Source organism: Odocoileus virginianus, chromosome 34 (assembly GCF_023699985.2).
Source record: "Odocoileus virginianus isolate 20LAN1187 ecotype Illinois chromosome 34, Ovbor_1.2, whole genome shotgun sequence".
Classification (NCBI taxonomy): Eukaryota; Metazoa; Chordata; class Mammalia; order Artiodactyla; family Cervidae; genus Odocoileus; species Odocoileus virginianus.
The window spans coordinates 8,779,176-8,805,772 of NC_069707.1; the positions used below are offsets into that span (position 1 = coordinate 8,779,176).

General features: G+C 45.0%; 2 protein-coding genes and 2 pseudogenes across 7 annotated transcripts in view; 2 read left to right on the forward strand and 2 right to left on the reverse strand.

Moving 5' to 3' along the window:
- The window catches only part of TULP4 (TUB like protein 4), a 189,537-nt gene that overhangs the window by 54,307 nt on the left and 108,633 nt on the right, over window positions 1–26,597 (reverse strand). For 4 of the 6 annotated variants that reach the window (XM_070461439.1, XM_070461438.1, XM_070461442.1 and 1 more), the window contains exons 3-4: window positions 12,468–12,596; window positions 1,124–1,297 (exon numbers count right to left, since the gene is read on the reverse strand). In XM_070461439.1, the coding sequence (XP_070317540.1) occupies window positions 1,124–1,297; window positions 12,468–12,596 (303 nt within the window). The remainder of the gene's footprint in view (window positions 1–1,123; window positions 1,298–12,467; window positions 12,597–26,597) is intronic. The other 2 variants (XM_070461443.1, XM_070461441.1) reach the window with 1 other exon arrangement.
- On the forward strand, window positions 1,768–2,557 carry LOC110134702 (ribonuclease P protein subunit p14 pseudogene; annotated as a pseudogene).
- On the forward strand, window positions 2,542–3,046 carry LOC110134703 (hydroxyacyl-thioester dehydratase type 2, mitochondrial-like; annotated as a pseudogene).
- On the reverse strand, window positions 18,557–19,068 carry LOC110134696 (small ribosomal subunit protein uS8-like). The gene has a single exon (XM_070461711.1). The coding sequence runs from the start codon at window positions 19,025–19,027 to the stop codon at window positions 18,677–18,679; it is 351 nt and encodes a 116-aa protein (XP_070317812.1). The 5' UTR covers window positions 19,028–19,068; the 3' UTR covers window positions 18,557–18,676.

Below are 26,597 nucleotides of genomic sequence, written 5' to 3' on the forward strand. Positions count from 1 at the left end.
TGAAATGTCCTGGTATTTAATGGATTCTGTTGTACTTGGAAAACACAAGTCTTATATTTATAAAGGTTTTATTTAAAAAAATAAATATATAATTTTATTAGGTTATTATATATTGCTTTATCATGAAGATAAAATAGGCACATTAAGGGAAAATTTGAAATCAGGTTTTAAAAATGACCCAGAGGCTTATCAGCATAAAGTAACCACCTCTTTGTAACATTTTGATTAATTTCCTTCCAGTTCTTTTTACAAGATGGGTAGTTTCCTTTGGTTGTTTTAGGATGTGGTACTCATACCACACATACCATTTCGTATCCTGGCTCTTTTCTTAACACTGTATCACAAGAGCCCTTTCAGATTATACACCATCTTTATAACCACAATCTCTAACTTACTGAACTCCAATATGATCCTTTAAGTGGTTATACCACAGCTTACTTAACCATTTTTATACTAGTAGACTGTTGCCAAACTTTTACAATCATAAATGCTTTAATGACTACAACTTTTATTTTCTTTCCATTTGGTTTCTTTTAGATAAATTCCTAAAGCATATTAGTAGATCAGAATAGATGATAATTTTTAAGACTTGCTTAAAAATTGTACTAAATTTTTGCTTCCTGAAATATCTAATGTATATTATTACCAGCAATGAATGAGAATAATTATTTGATTAAACTCTTATGAATGATCAATAAAATCATCTGTATCACTTTTTCTATTAATAAGTGAAAATATACCTTCACTGTATAAATTTTGCTTTTTTCCCCCAGAATACATACTTTCCCACTAAGATTACTGACAAGCTGAACCTCTTTTGTGAATAACTTATGTCCATTATCCATTTATTAATTGGCTCTTCCTGTAGATTTTAAATTTGTATGAGTATTTTCCACAATTAAATTATTAACTCTATTTACAATACTGATGGGGAATATTATTTCCTCAACTTACGGTTCACACAAAGTTTTTCTGTCAGTTGTTACCTGGGACAAGCTCTGTGCTCTCCTCCTTCGTGACTCTGCGAGCCTTTTGAGTTGGCTCCTCCCCACCTCCTCCCTGTGTTAGAACTTAACGCCTTTCCCCCTCAGCTCACGCGGTTTGAACATGACACATCACGTACAAGAGGTGTTACCTGCTGGTCATCAGGTGTCCATATGCCACAGGTGATTTGACTTTCCAAGTTGATCTCAGATGACCAGTGTCTTTGTCCACTGACAGAACCAACCAGGACAAACCCATCTCGATATGAAATAAGTGCTTGTGTCCCATCGTGGCTCCACGTGAAATCGCTCACCTTTGGGACACACAGACAAAAGAAGTCAGCCTGTAATCTGAAAGGGAAGGCACTTTCAACAAAGACTATTTGTAGTCATTACCTGAGCCTTTGGCTAAAATCAAGATGGCCTTAAACAGACACTATACTATGTTGTATGCATTTTAACAATAATATATAAATGACATTGTTTGGAAAGCATACGCCAGTGCATGCTAAGGGCTTCACACACGTTAATTCATCAGGCCCATGATAATACCTCCCAGAGAGTACATATGTAACTTCTCCCTGGTCTTACAGAGTGGCCAGTGGCAGAGCCAAGCCTATCCCAGGGCTGTGTCCCAGCATCCTTGCTTTTAAACACTGTTCGATCTACGGCCTCCCCCTTATGCTAACAGATTCTCCATCAATGTCTCTTGGTCACTGATCAAAATAGCAAAAGTCTGTTTCTGATCATGTTTCTCAGTCTTGCTAAAATTCCCACAATCAAAATGAGAAATAGGGAGGGACGGCGGGCAGCGAGAAGCGGCCTGGGGTACCTCCCGCTCCTGCCGCTGAGGCCATGGGCTAAGGCGAGGGCCGGGCCGTGGACCATCCTGCACTTCTCTGCAACGCGGTCTCAGAAGGCTGAGAGGACTGAGCGCGACCACGTGTGCAGAGTGCATGCGGCTGGCCTCAGGCGGACGCGAAATCAGCGGCTGAAGTTAGTAAAAAAGTTGAAAACGACTTCACCCGCCCAACACCGTCTTGCCTCAAGGTAGATGTGATCAGCACTGGAAAAAGAGGCCAGCCCCAGCAACCACATATGAAAGAAGTGTTTACAAAAATCCCTTTGAGTACCACCACATGAGAGTGGGCCTAGAATTCCAAGATTGTGGGGCTCCCCTGAATGCTGCACAATTCAAACAGCTGCTTATTTCAGCCCTGAAGGACCTGTTTGGTGAGGCTGATGCTGCCTTACCTTTGGACGTTCTAATCTATGAAGAGAAGACCCTGTCAGCCATCCTGAGGATAAGCAGCAGTGGTCTTGTCAAATTGTGGAGCTCTCTGACCCTGTTGGGATCCTATAAAGGCAAGAACTGTGCTTTCAGAGTGATTCAGGTTTCTCCATTTCTCCTTGCATTATCTGGTAATAGTAGGGAACTAGTATTGAATTGAGTAGTCTTCAATTTGAGAAAATATTCCTCACTCTCAAAAGTACTATTTGGTGCCAGCATAATGTTTGGAGACTGAAGCAGCCCATAAGCTCCTGTCGATGGAATTTGAGGGTGCTGAAGATATTCCCAGTAATGTCCAGCCATCGCCTTTGGTGATGTAGGCTTCACAAGGGAATCTGCCTGAGCCAAGCAGTGCTGAACAGGCAGCCCTTAGAGCACATGCACCTCAGAGTTGGAGACCGGGCTGAACTCAGGAGGGCCTTCACAAAGGGATGTGGCCACCTTCTCAGAATTAACAGGGGATGTCAATCCTTTGCACTTAGATGAAACACACCAGATTTAGAAACACAATTGTCCATGGAATTTTGATCAATGGACTTATTTCAGCTCTCCTCGGTACTAAAATGCCAGGGCCAGGCTGTGTGTTTCTTTCCCAGGAAATTAACTTTCCAGCTCCTTTATATGTTGGGGAAGTTGTTTTAGCTTCTGCAGAAGTGAAAAGGCTGAAGCGGTTCATTGCCATTATTGCAGTATCCTGTTCCATACTAGAAAGTAAGAAGACTTAAAGGAAGGCTGGGTTAAAGTTATGGTCCCAGAAGCTCCCAAATCCTGAAATGAGTCTTTAAAGATACAAATTCGGGCACCAGTGTTGTTATTATGAAAGCCTCTGGGGAAACAGCGATTGCTATTCTTCAGCGAGGACAGGCTCACAGACCTGTACTGGCGGAGGGGAGCAGGTAGAGAAATGTTCCAGTGTCCACTTATGCTTCACTCCGGCTTAAGTATATTCATCATCTATCTAGGTTTTCAACACTGAAAAAAAATAGGCAATTCCCTGGCGGTCCAGTGGTTTCACTGCCAGGGGCATGGGTCCAAATCCCTAGTCAGGAAAGTAGGATCCCACAAGCTGTGTGGCACAGCACACACGTGCACTCACTCACGCACACACACACACACACACACACATACACACACAAGTGAACAGAGGAGATCAGAGGTGATTCTAAGGTTGCACATTATTAACTAGGCTCCCATGAGGTGCCATTGAAAAAGAAAAAAAAAACTGAAAAAAGTGTTAGGAAAGTTATCGTTTAGCTTAATGTTCTACTTTTAGGATTTCAAACCTAATTAGATTTGCATTCAGATAACACAAACCTACCTATATCTGTGTAGAATAAGAATTTACTAAAGTCACTGAGTTTATAAGTAGCAAGCATTTAACTATTAAAGGCAACGATGGAAGACAGGTCATCTTTGAACACCTATCTTTTAACAGTAAATATTGTTAGATCCTGTTCTTCAGCAGTTTCTGAATCAGTTTATTATAATTTGTTACTGTTTACACCAAGATGGTGATTTAGTGACCCTTCAGTGTCACTTGCCCTTCAGATGATTTTACTGTCACTGGGGGAGGGCTTACGTGCATCTTTGGACTCAGATCTGTAAGCTCTCTTGGTTTCATCTATAAAGCAAGGATAATGACTCCGTACAGGAGTGCTGGAGATGACAGGTACAAACAGGTAAGCACAAGGCCCTGCCTCTAAACAGTAGCTACTGCTGTTATCATTCTCATCTGTGAGCAAGTTTACAGGTTTCCTGAGTTTGGAGCTATCTGGCCAAAAATTAAAGAACAGATCAGTCTTTCAGGATGTCAGCCAATCTCCATTGGTTTTCTAAACCTGGAATAGACCTTGAGTGCAGTTTCTATTTTAGCAATCCAGGTGATTTTCTCTCTCCTTTGAAAATATTTTTGGGGTCCCCACCCATTATATAAATAATACATGCTTTTATTAAAATAATTATAAGATAAAAAAATTGAAAAAAAAAAAGAGAAATAATCTAACCAGAAAACATTACTTGTATTTGGGTGTTGAGTTCTATCAAATGCATTTATTCAAATGACCACACTTTTTTTCCTCTTTTAATCTATTACTGCAGTAAATTACTTCTCAGTTTTATGCCATCCTTGCATAGCTACAAAAAGCCCAACCTGGAGGTGAAGTATTGCCCTTTGAAGTTGAAGCTGATTTGCTTATGTGTTTGGAATTTCTACATCTACATCTATATACAGGAGTGAGTAAAACTCACGATTTTTTTTTTAATGTCTTTGAATTTATTAGAGTTATGCTGACCTCTCAGTATGAGTTGGAAGGTAGTCCCTTTTCTTCCATAGCTGGGAAGAATTTGTATAAACCGGCCTGACCTGTTGCCTCAAAGGCTGGTGGAACATGCCTGTGAAACCATCTGGCTCTGCACTTTTCTACGGGAAGATTTTAAACCATTGCTTCAGTTTAAAGTGTTAGCACCAGTCAAGCTTTCAAGCTTTTTATTTCTTCTTCAGTCAATTCTATTATAAAATGTTTTCAGGAATTTGTCTAGTTCATGTAAGTTTTCAAAACTCTTGGCAAGTAGTTGTTGATAGTACTTACTATTCTTTTAAATACCAACTTTAGTGAGCTATAATTTATATGTAATAAAGTTCCCTTTGGCAGTCAATTCCCTACCCTCACCCTTGGTCTGAGGCAACATATGATCTAATTTGTCACTAGCTGTTTATTCTAGGAATTTTGCATGAACAGAAGCATACAGTATGCTCACGTTTGTTTATGACTGGTTTTACTGAGAGTAATAACTTTGAGAGTATTCTGAACTCTGTGTGTGCCAGTAGTTCATTCCTTTTTGTAGATGAGCAATATTCTATTGCATAAATGTGCCACAACTTATTCATCTCTCCCAACTGCTGGGCATTTGGGTTGTTTCCAGCATTCGGTTATTACAAAACTGCTGTGAATATTCATGTGCAAGACTTTTTGTAGACATACAGTCTCATTTTTTCTTGAGTAAATACCTAGGAACGGAATTAATTGCTGGGTCAAACGGTAAGTATATGTTTAAATGCATAAGAAATTACAAATCTTTTCCAAAGTGGATAAACCATTTTACACTCCCATTAGCAGTGTGTGCGAGTAGGTCCACACCTCACCAACACTTGATGTTGCCCGTCTTTTATTTTAGCTATTCTAGGCGTGCAGTGGTAGGACACTGTTTATAATTTTAATTTAATTCCCAAACGACTGACATGCTGAGTGTGGTTTCATGTGCTTCCTGATTATTTGCACACCGTCTTTAGGAACCTGCCTGCTCACATTCCTTGTGGTATACATTTGTATGTTCATCCACGTTCACCTATTCATTATAGATACATATATGTATGTAAACACACACACACATTCACACACACATACATGGGTCTTTTACCTTATTGCGATGTAATAATTCTAGATACAATCCTCTATCAGAATATGTGCTTCAAGTAATTTCTCCCATTCTGTACCTCGTCTTTTCATTTTCTTAACAATCTCTTTCAAAACATGAAAGTTTTAAATTTTGATGAAGTTCAATGTCAAGTTTTCTCTCTTATGTTTCAGGTTTTTTGTATCCAATCCAAGAAACCTTTACTTAGCCCAACACTGCAAACCCAAGCTTTCCAGAAGTGTTATTCAGTCAGTAAGTCGTGTCTGACTCTGCGACCTCAAGGACTGCAGCATGGCAGGCTTCTCTGTCCTTCATCTTCCAGAGTTTGCTCAAATTCATGTCCATTGAGTCAGTGATGCTATCTACAATTTCATTCTCTGCCACCCTCTTCTCCTGTTGCCTTCAATCTTTCCCAGCATCAGAATCTTTTCAAAGGAGTCAGCTCTTTGCATCAGGTGGCCAAACTACTGAAGCTTCAGCTTCAGCATCAGTCCTTCAAATGAATGTTCAGGGTTTATTTCCTTTAGGATTGACTGGTTTGATCTCCTTGCTGTCCAAGGGACACTTAAAGAGTCTTCTCCAGCACTACAGTTCAAAAGCATCAATTCTGTAGTGCTCAGCCTTCTTTATGGTCTGACTCTCACGTCCATACATGACTACTGGAAAAACCATAGCTTTGACTACATGGACCTTTGCCAGCAAATTGATGTCTCTGCTTTTTAATATGCTGTCTAGGTTTGTCATAGCTTTCCTCCCAAGGAGAAAGTGACTTGTAATTTCATGGCTGTAGTCACTGTTCACAGTGACTTTGGAGCCCAAGAAAATAAAATCTGTCACTGCTTCCACTTATTCCCCTTTTATTTGCCATGAAGTGATAAGACTGGATGCCAAGATTTTTTTTGAAAGTTGAGTTTTAAGCCAGCTTTTTCACTCTCCTTTCACCCTCATCAAGATGCTCTTTAGTTCCTCTTCACTCTTTGCCATTAGGGTGGTATCATTTGCATATCTGAGGCTGCTGATATTTCTCCTGGCAATCTTGATTCCAGCTTGAGATTCATTCAGCCCAGCATTTCGCATGATGTACTCTGCACAGAAGTTAAGGGTGACAATATACAGCCTTGTCGTATTCCTTTCCCAATTCTGAACCAGTCATTTGTTTGAAGTTTGGTTCTAATTGTTGTTTCTTGATCCACATACAGGTTTCTCAGGAGACAGGTAAAGTGGTCTGGTATTCCAAAGTGTATGCTTTTACATTTATGTCTATGTTTCATTTAGAAGTTAATTTCTGCACAGGGTATATGGTAAGAATCAAGATTCTACTTTTTAAATTTTCAGTACAGATATTCAGTTTTTCTGTACCATTCGTCAAAAAGACTATTCCTTATATGTCAACTAGACTTACTGTGGTGATCATTTCCCATTAGATACAAATACTGAATCATTATGTTGTACATCTGAAATCAATATAATGTTGTATACTATCATACTTCAACTTAAAAAAAAGCTGAATTACTGAATTACTTATGCATCTTTTATTTACCTTTGATTACCTTGTAACCTCTACCTTATCTATAGTTATGTTCAACTTTTCATTCATACAATTATTTTAGGTTTTATCTTTCTTCTCTTACTCAAGTCTTGCCATCAATTTATGTTTCATTGATTCGTTTCCAAAGAACAAATTTTGGGGGACTGAACCTGGGCCCAGGCAGTGAAAGCATTGTGTTCTAACCACTGAACAACCAAGAAATTCCCACAATTTCTTAAATTTATGTTTTTATTATTAACTTCTAACCCATTCAGAAATTATGGTCTGTATTTATGACACCTACCAATGAAAAAAAAAAATATATATATATATATTTTAATTAAGATCCTAAAATCCAGGGTGGCAAACTATAGCCAGTGGGCCAAATCTGCCTTGTCACCTATTTTTGAACAGTCCAAAAACTATAGTTTTAGAGGGTTAGGAAAAAAATTAAGAGAAGAATATTTTGTTATATGCAAAATTACATAAAATTCAAACTTTAGCATCCATAAACAAGCTTTTAATTTTATCAACAAGAAGTTTTCTGGTTTCCTTTCTTGTTATACAGTACTTACATAATATCCTAAAGTGTGATCCCTAAAGCCTAAAATATGTACTATCTGCCCCGTCACAGAAAAAATCTGTGAAGCCTTAGAACATGATCAGTTTTTATAAACATTCAAATGATCCTTGGTTCTCTAATTGGTGAATTCAGAAACTACAAATGTTCACTAGGTCAAGCTCGTTAACTGTGTTGCTCAGATCTTCTACATCTTTGCTAATTCCTTTTGTTGTTGAAACCTCTCAGTATATCAATGAATTTACCAATCTTTACTTTCAATTCCATCAATTTCCTTCATATACTTTGATATTATTATTAAGTGCATATATATTTAAAACATTATCTTAGTAAATCATACCTTTTATCATTATGTGGTAGCACTCTACAAACTAAACATTACTTTCTATCTTCAAGTCTCTCTTATCTGAAAGTAATATTTGCTACCCCAGCATTTTTTTTCCTAGATATATGCTCAATATATTTTTTCACCCTTTTACTTTAAACTTGTACATGTCAAGTTTCAGGTATGACTCTTAATAACACATGGCTATGTTTTTAAAACTGCAATCAGTCAAGCATCATCTTGATTGGTGAAGTCAGTCCATTTATATTTATTCTAATTAGTGGTATTTTGATCCTGTTTCTATCACCTGAATTTGCTTTTTCAGTTTGCGTGTGTTTTAGTCGCTCAGTAGTGTCTGACTCTTTGTGACCCCATGGACTGTAGCCCACCAGGCTCCTCTGTCCATGGGATTTTCCAGGCATAAGAATACTGGAGTGGGTTGCCATTTCCTTCTCCAGGGGATCTTCCCAATCCAGAGATGAAACCCATGTCTCCCGCATTGCAGGCAGATTCTTTACCATCTGAGCTATGAGGGAAGCAGTTTGTATTACCTTTTAGCTCTTTTCTAACTTAAAATGAAATTTGTATCCATGATTTTCACTGTTGCTTATTCCTGGAAATGTTCACCTCCTTTAAAATTTGCAACACTACTGGATTTATCACATTTCAGATAATAATAAGGACTTCCCTGGTGCCTCAGACAGTAAAGCATCTGCCTACAATGCGGGAGACCCACGTTCAATCCCTGGGTCGGGAAGATCTCCTGAAGAAGGCAATGGCACCCCACTCCAGTACTCTTGCCTGGAAAATCCCATGGATGGAGGAAACTTCATGGTTCCTACATGGTAGGCTACAGTCCATGGGGTCGTAAAGAGTCAGACACGACCAAAGACAAAAAAGGACATGAACTTTTTGCTGTTTTCCCAGGGGGGTTATAAGTTGTCAGTGACCAGCATGTTTCCATCATGACCATGGCAGAACTGTGCCACATGACATCTTGACTGCTCATCTGAAGTTATTGAAAAAATGCTGTTTGCTTAGGAAAACTCAGAATTTTGGTTTCTCGGTCCTTATGTTCCAACCAATTAAATTATTTAGTTTTTCTTAAGGACCAAAAAGATCTTTGACAGACAACATATTAATTCTGCAATAAAATTTAGAAGTCCTTTCATTTTGCAATGATAACACTACTTATTTACATGCAGTTTAACTCATTTATCCTTGTACAAGAGGAGCAGCTTCTTACTAGAGGCTATACGTATAGCCAGTGATAAGTTGCTTCTCTGAGATACCAGCAATCTTACAATCACAAAAAATTGGTAATATAGGATGTTTATAGAAACCAATTGGGAGTATTAAATTAGGTCAGCAGAGTGATAAGACTATATCAAAACTGGGAAAACAAAACCAGGGGATAACGGTAACAAGCAGAAAGCCCTTCTTTGCTGGTCTTTCTGATGCAGAGGCCGCTGCATTCCTGCCCCACTGAGAGCGAGCGGACTGATGGCCCCTGCCCAAGGCAGCCTTTCCTCAGTCGGCATGAGACCTGTGCCTGGCACAGCCAGCCTGTGACTAATACTATAACATACTGCAGGCACGCCTCCAGATTCATTTCTGAAATAAAGGACTCACAATCATTTCCTGAAAAAAGGAGTGATAAAGCTTCACTTGGCTTCTGCCAAATGTTTGGCTACTTCATGACAATGAAAGGCACGCTATATAACAAAGATCACCTGTCATTTCTTCTCCAGAGCCTCACGGCTCTCTGGGCAGACTTCAAGGATGCACCTCCTCCCCCCAGAGACCGCTGCCAGTGCACAGCCCCTCCGCTCCCTCCACCAGTGAGTCATCGTCATCGGAGTGTGACGCTTCTCAGACAAGACGTAGCCTCAACAGAACTAAAAGCAACCGAAACTCCCCAAAATGCAAGCGCTTAATGATACTTGCTCAGTGGGTCCCGAGGTTTGCAGAATCAGAAGGCCCAAGAGCAAAACTATATAAAAATCTGGATCAGATCACAAGATACTTTGGATCAACCTGAAGGGCACAGGCTTTTTTGAGATTCCAGGTGCTTCCAGATGTTCTCTGGTCCATGGAAGCCCATTCACCTCCAGCTCTGAAGTCATCCTCTCTCATTTCTAAAATACTTTTTCTGTATCGAACTCTCAGTGAAAAGAAAAGCTGAGGGACAAAGTAGGGGCAGAGATCACACGGCTACCACTGGAGAAGGCAGAAGCCTCGCTCCTTGTCACCAGGACACAGTTTGGCAGCACCCTGGGGCTGACAGTGGTGAAGCCTGAGCTCTATAGACATACTATGAGCACACGTGTTTCTGCTAAAGAGAAAACAGTTTATCGTCTGGGAACAAGACAGGGTTTTGGAGTCAATCCTGGGTTCAAAAGCTTTCCTGGGTGAGTTACTCGGCCTCCGTGGCCTGAGTCCTTTCCTCCGTTAACTCAGAATAACACCTTCCCAGCAGGGCTCCTGTGGAGACTGACGGAAGGCCAGCTCCAAGTGACACTCTGAGGTCCCCCTTGCTGCCTTTCTCCGAGTAGTGCTTTGAAGACCTCATGTCGACCAAGGTCTGAAGACAGGCCTCACCCAACCACTGGGCCTTTCTAGGGGAAGAGTTCACACTTCAGTGGATGGGAGAACAATAGCACTCTAGGGACCTTATGGGCAAGTTCAGGGAAATCTGCCTGCACTGGACAGAGAGCCATGAAGAGTTGCTGCTTCAAGGCTGAAGCTGGTCTCTGGTGATGACCTCTTGGTGACTGTTTAAGAGCAGGTGCGCCCTGGGGTTGAGGTCTTTGGGTGCCAGCACCTCACAGTGCTTGAGTCACCATCACAACTCGTGGGGTCAACCACCACGTCCAGACGGTGTCATAGCATTTTCTGTATTTAATCCTGTGTAATCCTCCGAGTAGGGTGTCCCTGGGAGCTCAGTTGGTAAAGAATCTGCCTATAATGCAGGAGACCCCAGTTCAATTCCTGGGTCGGGAAGATCCCCTGGAGAAGGGACAGGCTACCCACTCCAATATTCTTGCCTGGAGAATCCCAGGGACAGAGGAGCCTGGCAGGCATAGTCATGGGCTCACAAAGAGTTGGATACAACTGAACGACTGAGCACAGTTCTAGTAATCCCTGGAGGCAGGTACCGTTAAAGTCCCGAGTGTACAGAAGAGGAAAGTGAGGCACAGAAGCGAAGTGTTTCCTACAAAGAGTCACGACTGAGAGGCTGACTCCAGAGCTCACACTTGTGCCCACAAAGGCCGCCTTCCAGGTGACGTGGACTTCTCAGGGCGTGGGGATCTCCACATCTGTGGCTCTACTTCAGGTGAGTTAGCAGGCACAGGGCGGGCACATCTCTTCCTTTTTTTTTTCTCACAGGGGTATATAGGAAACTGATTAGGCCTTCTTAGAGCCCGTCAAAATTAGCACATTGACTTTACCAAATAAATAAACTCACAAAAACAGAACATTGTGTTTTTACTGGGGGGTAGGTTTGCCTCCTGTGGTGGTATCTACAAAGTTCCTCAGCCTAACATTAACTGCTGATAACAGGTTCATTCCCTGCAATTTTATGTCACTTCACCGGTCTGCATCTCTCAAAGTTGGTGAGCTCCTAGCTTATTTAAGCAACAGCTGGGAGGAGAGACTGTGAGAATTCGTTTCCTTGGAAATGTACAGAAAGGCAGTTATGGGGAAGACTAGCCCTACAGAGTCAAACAGTCTAAGAAACCCCTCGTCAATAAGGTCCTGTGAGGACGCGGGCCTGGCAAATCCTTGGGGTGGGACCCGAGTCATTATGCACCCAAGATGGGTGCTCCATGCAGCCGTGCCCCCGGGGAGAGGCAGCCAGGTTGGCACCATCAGCCACCGGAACCCACCGAGGGGTTTAAAGCAGCACAGCTCGGCGGGTGTCCCGGGAGCAGCGGTTTCCCACTGAGCGGAGACAAACTGGCACCGGAAAGGAGGGGCTGAGCGCCGACCACAGTGGCCCCCCTAACTGGAGCCCCGACAGAGAGAGCGCTGAAATTCGGCCTGAGGAGCCGGTGCTGAGAACTGCACGCGGAGCTCCCCCCCAGAGCGCGCGGAAGACGACAACGTGGGCAAACACCTTCGCAAGGGCGCAGAGGCGCGCCGCGCCAGGAGCAGTGCAAAGGGTCCGAGTCAACACGAAGCACCACACTGATGGCGCAAAACGACTTCACAGATTCAACTGAAGCTCGGAACCTGGGGATTCTCACAACAGCCGCATGCTGGACGGAGGCGCGGAAGCTCGAGCAGCAGGCCCTGGCTTCGCTCGCCTCCACCCAGCCCCCGAGGCGCCTCCTGCCGCTCACCTGGGCCCCTCGGTCGTTGACCAGCTCCACAGACCACCGGCCCTCATACTGGATCCACACGAATATTCCGCCGTCTGCGTCGCACGTGGCCAGCTTCTGGTACGGCTCGTTCCACCTCACCAGCACGACCTGGGAGACGACCAGGAAGACATTTACTGAAGGGAAGGAGCCCGTGGGCAAGGAAGCCGTCCACGAAGTTATCAGACCCAGAACTAAAGAGAAAGTGCAGTCAAAGAAAGGACTCAAGGAGGATGGGAGGAAGGGGTTAGGGGCTGGGGGGACAGATCACAGAGCGGACAATGGCTGTCTCAGGGACTGGCCCACGTGTCAAGGCTTCCTGACAAACAGCGGGCAACTGAGCAAACCATAGTAAACTCCAGCATGAAAATGGCCACTGCCATGAAGACAGAGAGCAAGCCAGAGCCTGCCAGTACCCGCCCTGCCTCCTGCAGCGCCAGGATCACTCCCCTGACGGTCCCATGTGGTGGGAAAACAATTTTCTCAAAATTCATTGTGTACCTGAATCGGGGGCTCTTTATTTAGCACAGAAAAAAGAAAGGGTGGGGCCTATTTAATCTCATTTTCTTCCCCAAAGTGAAACTATGTCTTTTCCAAGACTACCTTATTTCCAAATAGTTCAGCATCTAAACATGCCAGTTTGGGAAAAAAAATACACAGTAGAAATAAGTTGCTTGTGATTTATCACAGAGGAAAGATGAAGAAATAATTAACTTCAAAACTGATGCGTGTAAGAACTAAATTTTTAAATTTGATAAATTCTGAATCTGGACAAATCATTTTCATCTTTCTCAACTATCACTCCCTCAGCTAAAGGTGGACCCTGCTAGGTGGTTGGTGGCATTGGCCCTCACAGAACCCAGTAAAACCTGCAAGGACATGGGGCTATGAAGTGGTCGCAAGAGACACAAAACCAGCACCTGGGGTCACTGCGGGGCAGGTTCCCGGATGTGGCCTGACCCATCCATGCTGGTGACTGAGATTTCATTCATTCAGCTCTTTTTTAAAAGTCTGCATAAAGAGCTGAAAGGCTGCAATCTTCTGAGACCTGGCCATCATCAACCAATCTAACCTAGTCAGTGGCCCCCATGCCAAACGGATGCAAGCTCTCCATGGACAGAGGCACTGCCCACTGCCTGCCGCTGGCCCATCTGACTTTGTCCCTCCGCCGGGACTGCCTGCCTCGCTCTGGTCGCAGCTCTGCAGGTGCTGTCCTCACCACACCCCCCCACCTCCTGTGCCCACGAGGTCCAGGCTCCCTCCACCCCAGAGCCCCGGCCACCTGAGGGATGGGTAGAGACACCCTCGCTTCTGAACACTGACGTGCAGGAATGCCCCGTGTAAGTTATGAGTCTCATTCAGGTATAGCTTTGAACAGTGGCTGAAAACTATTGCAAGTAGGTTATTTTCAATTCCCAAAAGCATTTTAACAACAGCCAATAATACTGACTGCCTGCCTATTACCAACTGTTAGGTTGCGAGGGTAGAAGTTTAGAAATCCTGGTCCAAAAAAAAGAAAAAAAAAAAGAAATCCTGGTCCGTGTGGAGTTCAGTTCACTGAAGAGACATCATATCCTGCTCCATATGCAGAGCTGGGAACATAGAACAGACAGGAGGTGTACAGCGCGGAGCAACAAATCCAGAAGTGTTATCTTAAAGTCTAGTTTCTAAACAGGCTTCCCTGGTGGTTCAGCAGTAAAGGATCTGCCTGCAATTCGATCCCTGGGTCGGGAAGAACCCCAGGAGAAGGAAATGGCAACTTGTTCCAGTACTCTTGCCTGGGAAATTCCATGGACAGAGAAGCCTGGTGGGCTATACAGTCCACTGGGCCGCAAAGAGCCAGACATGACTGAGAGACTAAGACTTCCACTTTTAACTTGTTCTAATTTTTTAAAATTCTATATTTAAATTACTGATCTAATCCTTAAGTGTCTTTAAACGGACCAAATGTGTCACAAAATTTAGAATTTCCAAGCAGCCAACTTCATAAAACTTCTTTCAGACCCAGTGGTGCCTGGCCTAAGCAGTACACACCACAGCATGCCACAATCTGGTCCCCAAAGACACGTTCACCATCCAAGCCCACAGTCACTCATGCATTTCAGAACAGTGATAGGAGGACAGAGTATGACAAATAAGAATGTGATTGCTTTTAAACTATTTTAGGTTAAATACGGTAAACATTCATCTACTATAGTCTTCCTTACAAGGCATCATTATTCAGAAAACAGAGGCAAGTCACATTTTCTATACTTTTGCCTTTTTCCTTTAACATGCATTGCCACATATGGTTGCATATTTAGTTATCATCATCAGTAAAACCTCTCCTTGAAAACAGCCTGTGTGGTCACAGCATGACATGGACACAAAAGAGCAGAGGTAAAAACAAAACATTTCACACTTATTTCTAACATTAAAATGTCTTGGTCCTGTGGTAAACACTAGCGGTTGTTGGATAAACAAAAAGTTCACAGACTCGACTTCATCTTTTCATAATTCCAGATGAGTTGAGACTCAGCAGTTAACAGAATGCAGCCCCCATCCACACACTTCTTTGCTGGGAGTGTAACTGGTGTAATGGAATATAGGTGGGTTGCTCCCCTAAATTAAAAGAAATCTTCCCAGTGATTCCTGGTTTAAAAATAAAGTTTTCAAAGGCAGTGTTGTTTCCCTGGGTTAGTTTTCTCATTTCCTCTCTTGTCTGCGATGCCGAGCCGCCCGTCTTATCTCCCGGCAGCTTATTTCCTGTTCTCCCAATCCCTCCAGTCTGCCTGGCAGAGTCAGGACATACCAGAGTGCTGAGGAATTGCCGAGCGAGCGAGGCCAGCTGGGTTCTCAGTTGCCCAGATCACACGGCAGGGCGCTGAGCAGCTGCCCAGGCGTTACAAGGCAGAGCCTTCCTTCCCTCTTAGAGGAAGATGGGGCTTCTGTTTGCTTTAAGAACTCCAGCATTAAGGATGTTAGATGAAGCGTGCATTCTACTGAACAGACAGAATGTAAGTCAAGTTTTGACTTAGGTCTTTGATTATTCCCCTAAAATGCCAGCCTGTCACCCTCTCCAAACTAAGATTTCTACCATTTTATAGTTATTCTTATCAATAAATACTTAAAGAGGAATATTAAAGGCAGAGAAATTCACAGTAAAAGTGCAATGCAAGTCTGTGGAAGGCCTCTTTGGGCTGTACTGTAATGCCCTCAATAAGTCACTTCACCTCCTATTCCTGGCACTATTTTTAGACAGACCAAAGCCCTAGTACCAGCTAATCCACCTCAAGGATGTTCATCTTTTGAGACAGATACCCTTCAAATGGTGCTGGTAGAAAAACTGATGCTTTTGAATTGTGATGCTGGAGAAGACTCTTGAGAGTCCCTTGGACAGCAAGGAGATCAAGCCAGTCAACCCTTAAGGAAATCAGTCCTGAATATTCATTGGAAGGACTGATGCTGAAGCTCCAATACTTTGCCCACCTGATGCAAAGAACTGGCTCATTAGAAAAAGTAAGACCCTGATGCTGGGAAAGATTGAAGGCAGGATGAGGAGGGGATGACAGAGGATGAGATGGTTGGACGGCATCACCGACTCAATGGACATGAGATTGAGCAAGCTCTGGGAGTTGGTGATGGACAGGGAAGCCTGGCGTGCTGCTGTCCATGGGGTCACAAAAAGTCAAACACAACTGAGTGACTGAACTGATGATTCAAAATGTTCCATTCTAAAACAAGGGAGTTAACCTCCAATATCTGTAAGAACATAGACTACAAAAGCATCTGATTCTCAAAACAGCCTGGTACCTGGAGCAGGCATTCTCATCTTCACTTCATAGAAAAGGAAACTCAGGTTCAGGGAGGTTCCCTTGCCCACAGCACCCAACTGTCAGGAGGCAGAGAAGGGCTCAGAACCAGGAACGCTCATCCCTGGTTCTGTGTGTCTTCCTACTTAAAAGGTGAAGTCAGGCATAACCATTTTAGGAGCCTATTTTGGGGGGAACACTGATTCATGCTAGGAAAATGATTGTATTTATGAAGAATACTCAATATTTTTTAATATTAGAATGCTGAAATATCTAATCTAAAAATTTTGACCATCCAAAATGAGCTGTAAAAAATTGTTCACAAGGGCTTCCCTGGTGGCTCAGTGGTAAAGAATCCTCCTGCCAATCAATGCAGGAGACACGGGTTCCATCCCTGGGCTGAGAAGATCCCACATGCTGCAGAGCAACTAAGCCCGTGTGCCCCAATTACTGAGGCCCTCATGCCCTAGAGCCCGTGCTCTGCAACAAGAGAAGCCATTGTAATGAGAAGCTTGACCATCTCAACTAGAGAGTAAGCCCTGCTCGCCACAACTAGGGAAATCCCATGTGGCAACAAAGACCCAGCACAGCCCAAAATAATGATCAATAAAAAAAAAATTTTATTTAGAAAACTAGAAAAACAATCTTGGGGTAGAATCAGGAGACATAAGCACAAATGATGAGAAGTCCATGAGAAGTACTGTGAAGGAGAACTTTCTAACAAGGAGTAGGAGTGCTGCCTGTCCGTGGAAGGGGCTGTCTTCAACCTGGACCACTGGAAACAAGAGGCGGGACAGTCAACTGCCAAGGGTACCTGGGAGCAACTCATCTAACTGGGGTGGGGCAGGGGGACTACAACTAGGGGACCTCCATATTACCATCCATCCGATTCCGAGATGACAAATCAAAGTTAAATGCGGCCGTGGTACCAGTGATGTTACGGCCTCAAAAAAAAAGAAAAAGGCTGATTTAAGCTCTTAAGCATCTACCAAGTGATAAACTGCCACTAAATTCACTTAAGGGAAATTCAATTCTTAAAGTAGTTAACTTGGCTATTTGAATTAAAGTTTTATATATTACATATTATTAGTACTCTTTGTCAACCAGGTGTGTACTTTAGTGATTTATAATACACTTAAGCTAGTAGATTAATTTTCAACATGTTCCTCTCCAGCTCTCTGAGCAGCTAAGACAGCCGGATTCTCAGCATCTTGCTCTTTAAAATCCCCCTCTCTCAGCCCAGAACACGGAGCATTCGGTCAAGAAACAGCACCGCTCCAGGCACACGGCCAGGCTACCTACTGAAGACAGACCCTCAGCTCACCCCCCGATAGGCTGATGCTGACCCCAGCCGACAGCATGCCTCTCAGCTCCGGGGAGCAGGACCCAGCTGGAACCAGGAAGCCCTTCTCACTGACCACAGAAACCCGACTGGCAGTCTGCTCTCTAACAGCCTGCAGCTTCACTGTGTCTGAGAAGGAAGCTGGCCTAGACCATTGCTAAAGACCCTTCCAGCTCTCATACTGTGACACACTGAAGTCTACTTGGACAAGCACTAAACCAACATGGCACGCCTGCTCCTGAGTGCGATGTCCTACAGAACCTAAATACTGACATGTTCTCCACCCGAGAAAGAAATCTAGCACATGGATCATAACATACCACCTGGTAGGAGGGTGCGCAGTTGATGGGAGGGGGTGCAGCTGAGCAAATACGTTATCGTAACTCAATTCAGAGTCTGATGCGAAATATAAGTTTCTTCCTAAGTGCTGACTTATGATTTTTAAAACATGAGTGATGTTGCATTTTAAGTAATTAGTTCAAGAGTTACATAAAAACTGAGTCTCTATGTATAGTGACAGTTAATTTTATGTGTCAAGTTCACTGCGCCCCTTCGGATTTTGGAGGCTACACATCCCTAGTTTGGGTGTGACAATCTGGCCTGTTTACCTAGTGACCCAAAAGGCTGCTGATTTTGAGTGGGGTCCAGAAGAAGAGAGAGCTCCTCATGGATCAGGCCACCGTGTGACCTGCTCTGTGGCTTGGGTCACATGATCCAGCAGATCCAGTGGTATCCAAAGCATCAGTGGCAGAAAGAGATGCTGTCTGGAGCCTTTGGTGGAAGAATCTCGGTGCAGGCCTCCGGGTTTGGAGCAGAGCCCTGCCATCCTCCACAGACAACAATTCTCCTGAGAAACAACTCTTGGCCTGAAACAGATGGAACACTTAACCACAGGCCAGCAAGTCACCACGAGACCTGAGCTGACCATCAGGACCTGGGTATTACCTGACCACCAGCCATAAGTTTTTTTTTTTTTTTTTTTGGTCCTCTAAGGCATTTTATTTGTACGTATTACATCCCTAGAAAAAGAATCCAAGGATTTTCCCTCCTGTATGTTTTCATCTTGCTTCTTCATGGTCCATGATGCCAGCTGAGGTTGTCAGTACAGTGAAACCAAACTGACGGGATGGGAGCAGGTTATTCTGCCATTTTTCTAGATCTTTGAGTTGCACATCAAATCTGGGGCTGATCACTCCACATTTATTTAGCCTGCCTGTGAGGTTCACAACAATTTTCCCAGCCCTGTCATCAATGATTTCAAATTCGCCAATGTAACCATGCTTCATCATCACTGTTAGAAACCTGACGATGACCTTGGAGCACGGCCGAATAAGCACCTGGCGTTTGCCTCTCTTTTTGGCGTTGTTGATACTCTTGAGAGCATCAGCCAGGACATTCATGCGCACCATTCTGGCGGCACGGAAAGATGGCGGAAAGCACCAGCCATAAGTTAAAATACCAACATTTTGGTCAAAACTTACGTGTTTTTCCTTTTTAATCTTTTTTCTAATCACAGAAATATACACTAAGTAAAACTCAAACATTACAGAAGTATATAAATAGAAAATGAACATTTCTTGAAATGTTGTCTTAACTATTTGGCGCACATTCCTTGAGATTCATATTTCCCGTTCCCTGGCGAAACAGACCTGCATGACACCTTAATCCAAATAAATGTGCATTCACCCTCCTCTTTCTAACAGCAAGTTCCTCACATCATCTCCCAACAACTCCATTTCCTGTCATACTCTCTGCACACATTATTACCTTGCCTTCAAATGATTTCCTATTCCTGTATTTTGCATTTAAACCAAACCACAAACTCATGGGCAGAGAGAACAGCCGCTTCTCCTGTCTGTTCCCCACATCACAAGACCTGGGTGCCTGGGAAGAGCAGCTCCTTAGTCAAGAGCGCGTGTTAACCAGCCAGGACTTGCTCAGGAAAGTGACTCATCTTCATCAGAGTCGCTGAGGGTCCTCCCGAAGGTCCGTCCCACCAGAGGGCTCCTCAGGGCTCCGGGAACTGACTCAGTTTCCAGTTAGACGAGAGACCTACCACAGGGGTGAGTTTCCCGACTTTCTCAGTGGGCAGCCACACGAGGGCGGCCGCTCGGCCTCGAGACACAGAGCGCACGTGAGGACCAGAGTCAGGCGAGAGTCACAGCGGAGCGAGCCTCCCACGGGGAGCTCTTCCTGCCCGAGTTAACCTGCACCTGCTCCCCACCTCCTGCTCAGCCACCCTGCACTGAGCCGTCACCCTCAGTATCTCAGGGCCAGGCACAGTCCCAGCCGGATGGCACTGCCTGATTGCAGTCTGAATGGATTCCAAGTGGAAAAGTAGAGCACTCAGGGATGGAATTACAGACAGGTGTTTAGTTTTGCTTTTTTATTGAAATACAGTTGATTTATAATGTTGGGCTTCCCTGACAGCTCAGTTGGTAAACAATCTACCTGCAATGCGAGAGACCCAGGTTTGATTCCTGGGTCGAGAAGATCCATTGGAGAAGGGATGGGCTTCCCATTTCAGTATTTTGGGGCTTCCCTTGTGGCTCAGCTGGTAAAGAATCTGCCTGCAATCAATGCAGGAGACCTGGGTTTGATCCCTGGGTTGGGAAGATCCCCTGGAGAAGGGAATGGCTACCCACTCCAGTATTCTGGCCTGGAGAATTTCATGGACTATACATAGTCCATGGAGTCCAAAAGAGTTGGACACAACTGAGTGACTTTCACTTTCACTTACAATGTTGCATTAGTTTCAGGTGTACAACAAAGTGATTCAATTATATATACACACAAACACAGATACTCTTTTTCAGATTATTTTCCCTTATAGATCATTATAAGATACTGAGTATAGTTCCCTGTGCCATATAGTAGGTCCTTGTTGGTTACTATTTTATATATAGTAGTGTGTATATGTTAATCTCAAATTCTTAAATTATCCCTCTCCCCCGCCTCATTTTTCTTCTTTTAATCAGTTAGCAGATAGCACTGACTATAGCTATTGTTTCAAAATTACTTATATCACAAAAATTAAGTAAAGAATGGATGTCTGTGAGAAAACAGAAAGGAAAACAGTACAGTTCTGTACTGAAAACCAAAGTTGTATTAAAATTAACTGAACTTTCTCTGACTTCGCAGTTAAAGGGAAGGAAACCAGAATTTTAAATACTCTTGTTAGAAAACCCTTGGATGCATCTCACTGTACATTTGGTTGCATTTCAACTTTTTATGAGACATGGTTATTATGAAGATAACACCATATGGAAGGTATGAATCATCTGTGGGAGGTCAATTCAGAACTGGGTTTTGGGCGATGTTTGTGCTTTTGAAGCTCAAGGCAGCACAAAAGAATTCTATTTAACTTGTCCTCAGAGCATCCCTGGGAACCTTCACAACTTTCTCAGTAAGTCAGGGAACGTTCTCGTCCAACAACATACATCTGAGTTTTATCCAAGGCTTTCCCATGACTTCTCTGTGAGCTAGCACGAAGACTCGGGCTCCTAAAAATCATCCTGAATACCACACTGCTTTTGAGAGATTAATTTTAACCACACTGTGGTATAGATTGAAACACTTCTAAAAAACCAGATGGTCACTGAGAACTATGAAGAAGTCATATCCATTGGGAAAAAAAAAAAGAAAATAAGAACAGAGTGAGGAGGTGCAGTCTCCACCTACTAGGGTGACTCCAACGTACAATAAAAGGAGACAGCACTCTTAAGTGAGCTAAGTGAGGAGCCCAGGCTCAGGTGAGCTTCGGACTACGTGATGAGTCTCCAGGTCCGGAACGCTCACTACCTGCTATAACACCAGTAAGGCCTCACCCACACCCTCGGCCCAAGGCTCCACCACGCAGGGGTCCCTGGAGCACCTTCAGTTGGAAGGGCCCAGCACAGCTCTGGCTCTGGCACTCGCCATTGCCTGATATCTTCCGTTTAATTCTTGGGTTGTGGGAGACACTTCACATGAAGACCCAGAACGTGTGCAAAGGATGAACGTGAGGGCACACATTCACTGAGCTCTGTGTGAACATCAGATCAACCTGAACCACAACTACCTGCAGCTGTTCTCTTCTCAACTGAGAGGCCTTACCAAGACCTTAGCTGCTGCTTACTTACCTCAGCTCACAGCTAGGAATACCATGTTGTCCCATCAACGACGCCATGTTAGGAAATGGAACACCCTCACTCTTTTAAGTTATACAAGGCACAGAAATACACAACATAAATATAGCTTAGGAGGGGGAAAAGCCCTGCTGAGCTTCTTCTCAAATTGAAGTATGACTTTCACACTTTGAAAGGCTAGAAAAGAAATTTGCATTAATAACTGCATACAGAACTCCTACCAAGAGGATTTAAGTCATTTTAAACGCTGCAGTTATTTACAAGAGACACTGAGGTGGCAGACTGCAGCATTAATGGGTACATGACACTGGGTTTACACCCCAGTTAAAATGTACAGGAGATAGCGGAGGAGCCTGAGGCACTTCATATATTTATTGAGCATTCGCCCTGTGCCAGACACCACGCTGAGGCTGGGGAGGCAGCCAAGTCCAGCACTTGGCTCACATGCCCAAGAAGCTCTCAAGACTGGGGGGCAGGCAGGCAAGTAACAGTCCAGCCACGGGCTCAGTGAGGTGCTAGGAGTGCTCTATGCGGAGGCTTCCTTAGCCACAAGTCTCTGCAGAAAAGGCATTTTCAGGTGTCTCCAAACCTCCAGGGCCAGGGCATTGTTAGAATTCCCTGCAAAAACACTAATTATCTAGAATTCCTTCAAAAGGCAAGAGATTTCTGCCCAGTACTCCCTTTTAGAGTGAAAATTGGGGTAGGCTTTTTGCCAGCTGCAAACAAAAAATTATAATTATAGATTCCCCAATATATTTGGCGCTTGAGATTTCCCCTTCAAAATATTTCTGTGTTTCATTTTCTGTGCATACATGCCTCTGCAGTATAACTTACCACTAGATCTCAGTCAACAGCCTGAAATCCCTGAAATGTACTCTCAGTTCTTTTTAAACCTAAATTCCTAGTTAGTAACTCTGTATTTGCATTTAGTTCTATGTTTCCATTTACTAAAATTCAACTTTTTTCATCTTGCTGAAGATCCATTATTCTACACATCTCTAGAGCCTGTTGGCAGATGCAAACATTACATTCTTTGTGAAGGGAACTACCAAAGGCAACGTGAATGGTCAAAGAATTCAGCCACTGTTTTACTAACCTGTATAAACAAGAGTCAACTCTATTCCATCATGAGTACTGCTAAAGAAAAACGGGACACATGCCTTGCCAGCCACATGAGTCACATGACCTGCTGAGCCTCAGTTTGCTCAATCTGTAAACAGAGGCGTTAGCACCTGACTGACAGGACTGCTGCAAGAGCAACTGGAGAGAAGGGTCACCATGGTTCGGTTCTAGACTTGCCATCTCCTGAGTTCTTCACACATCACTTCCTATAATCCTCGCACAAACCCCCTATGGGGTAATGAGGACCATTCCCACTGCAAAGGTGAGGAAACTGCTGTTTAGAGGCGCTCATCAGCTTCTCTCAAGCCTCTCAGCAAGTGGAGACAGAGCCAGTGATGACCCTGGTCGGTCAGACCCTGAAGCCTGTCTTCATCTCTGAACTGCCCGCCTTCCTCTTAGAGATGACGCAAGTTCAAGTCTGCGACCAGGGCCTGGACGGAATAAGCCCCACAAACAGCATCCACATTGGGGCTGCTATTAAGAAGCACATGGGTTTTTAACGCTGGTGAGGAATCCTCAGCCCAGAGAGCAGCCTGGGCGTCATCGCCCACCCATGTTCTCGTGATCAGTAGTAACTCAGCCTCCCGCGTCCCTCCCAGCCCCCGGCCCCGCCCACCCTGGCCTGAGCCATGTCCCCACACCCCCTCGCTCCCTCACACTGGCTCGGCTAGACCGTCTCCCAAAGCCCACCCCAAATGAGCGCGCCCAAGTTTCGCCCTCTGCCCAGCTCTCCGCTGGGGGAAAGTACACAGCCCTGGAGGCAATCTGTGCCCTTCACCCTGTGTCTCTGGCTGCAGGAGTGGAGCTGGACCCCTTGTCAAGTGTGGCCCTGTTCACCCCACGCCACCTACTCCCTTCTCCCGAGAGCCCCTCCTTCAGGAAACTGTTCCAACCCCCCTGGGGCAACGAGGACCATCTCCGTGCAAGGACTCAGACCCCGTCTCACATTCTGCTTCGAGGGCACCAAACCAGAGATCCTCTGTAAGTTTGCAAGATGAGAAACTTGGTCATTGGCTTGCAAAGTCCTGCCCCAGGTTCAGCAACACAGAACCACCTAGGAATTTGTGGGAAAATGCAAATTCTCAGGCTGCCAAAGACCAGGTGATCAGAAATTCTGGGCTGGGCTTTTGGCAACTCCTCAGCAGAGCCTCACAAAACCGGTTTGGGAGCTCACCTGGGCCCTGAAGGCAGGGCAGTAGTGGTACCCAGTGACTGGAAGATGCTTCAGCTCCAGGTGCAGCTCCTACTAGGTACTCCAGGAAGGGCACTCTGGAGAGGTCTGAGCAGCAGGAAAACACACACAGGCAGACAGACAGACAACACACACACACACACACAGGAGAAAGGCAATAGGAAGAGAGGGCCTCTGCATGTATTCAGAACTTATTTCTTCAGCAGAAACAGGAAAGGTAAGATTCACTTTGTAAAATTTTTGGTAAGAGCAAGGGCTTGAATTGGAAAAGGGCGGCCATTTGCAGAGTTAAACTTTATACAAAGTCAAGAGAAGTCTGGGTCTTCACATTTGTAAGGCTGAAAATTCCTGTTGTCCGGTGGCAGCCTGAACAACAGTCCCAGGGAGACTGCAGTCACATCGCTGACTCCTGACCATTTTGAACATGAGGTCATTTTTCAAGAGGACAGAAACCATCAACCAAAGACTCTAGTGAAGAAGAGCACACGGCCCACCTGGGAAGGAAAGCGTGCCAGCACGAGGCAGCGTGCTGTGGTCCTGACTATGTGGCAGAGGCCTCGCTGCCCCCGCGGACTCTCAAGACTGGCTCAGGGCTCAGCAGGCAAACCCCACAACCACCTCCCACTGACCCGGCAGCCCAGCCGCAGGTGCCCCGGATGTGCGCAGGGCAATCCGCCGGGGTGCGGGGACACGGCAAACAAAAGTGTTATTAATAATATTTAATATATGAACCACAGTGGGGTCCCCTTTCCCAGACTCGGAAAGGTTACCCAGTTGAGATACGACAGGCCGGTTCCAGAGGGGGAGCAGGAGCTGTTCAGGGCCCTACACACCCAGGGCCAGGTTCAGCGTGCACCCAACTTAACTAAGCCTCACAGAGAGGACGGCCGGCTTTGAAAGGACACTTCCAAGGAAAACAAAGGTGAAGATAAAACTAATTATGCAGCACAAGCACAAACAAGAAAATGGCAGGACTAATGTTTTTCCTACGGTCAGAATGGGTCTTCACCAGCCAGAAAAGAACAGGGCTGATCCAGACAGATCTGACAGGACATGGCTTCCATGTGCGTATAAAACATATATGGATACTAAATACATATGTATGTGTATATGTCAGTGTGTTAGTTGCTCAGTCATGTCCAACTCTTTGTGACCCCATGGACTGTAGCCTGCCAGGTTCCTCTGTCCATGGGATCCTCCAGGCAAGAAGACTGGTGTGGGTTGCTATTTCCTCCTCCAAGGGATCTTCCCGACCCAGGGACTGAACCTACATCTACTGCACTGGCTGGTGGATTCTTTACCACTGAGCTACAAAGGAACTTCAGCTGCAGGCCTGGGTGGTCACACTAGGTGGTGAGCTACATCCAAGACAGGAGCCTGACTGCCATGAGCCTGGCATGGAGAAGTGGTGAAGCCTTTCCCCCATGTGGCATTTACCAGGGGTGACGGGCTGGCTTCACAGATCAGAGCAGCCAGAGACCGCAGGCGCCCCAGGGTTGGCCTGCGGGCCTGGTGAGGGAGGTGGGAACCTTGGCTGTGGGTTGGGGCACTTGGTACACCCGCGTGGTCATCACCCAGATGAGGATCAGGACACATCCCCCCAAGGCATGGCACACACTGCGCACTGCAGAGTTTACAAGGAAGGAACCTGAGAAACGGCAGGAGCACGAAGGACTCTGACCCGCCCTCATCCTTCTCCTCCGAAGCAGCCCCTCAGATCCTCATGTCAGAGGTGGCCTCACTGAACCCGAGCGATGGAGGGGTGTGAGAGGTCTGGACGGACAAGGCCTTGCTAGGTCACCCCAGTTCCCTGCGCTGAGCCACGGCCCTTCTGTCCTGTCATGTTCCCACCACCCTCCTCTCCTCATCAAGCCGGCACCAGATGTTCAGGATTAAGCACGGCTTCATGGCTCATTTCCTCACGATGGCTCGTCTCATGTAACACTTAAACAAACGTGCGGGCTTTATGCTTGTTCGTCTCTCTCTTGTTAGGAGACCCAGCTGAGAATGGAAGATGAGTACAGGAGATGCTTACTCCTCCTTGACCCACTAGCCTACTGGAGCCGAGGGAGTCAGGCTGGCGCGAACCTAACCTGGACAGTTTTCTGGGTCTCCATCTGCCCCCATTAACACCTAGTATCTTTCTGACTCAAAACGTTCAAAATTTCATGATATATGAAAAAGCAGGTCATCAGTGTATTTCATACAACGAAATAAACTTAGTCTCCATAAATGAGGAGGACAGGATTGCCAACCTAACAGAAGCGATATTACAGCTCCACCTGGGCCCTGCGTGAACTGGTTCTGCAGATGAGGACAAGGGCTGAGGCCACACATCAGCCAAGAGGCTCTACGTCTTAATGCAGTCACAAAGAATGTCCCAAAGCCCATGGGCTTGTCTCCTGGTTATGCCTCAGACCTGAGGGGGGAAGCTAGGAGGCTGATGGCGGCTCATGGGCTGGTGGGGCCTCCAGTGTCGGTGCCAGTATCCATGGTGGTGGAGGGAGAGGGGCCGGGGAAAACCAGGCAGGGCTGTTC

What these genes read in the sequence shown, in the direction of transcription:
- LOC110134696 (XM_070461711.1), bottom strand. Translation starts at nt 19,027, where the DNA reads ATGGTGCGCATGAATGTCCTGGCTGATGCTCTCAAGAGTATCAACAAC.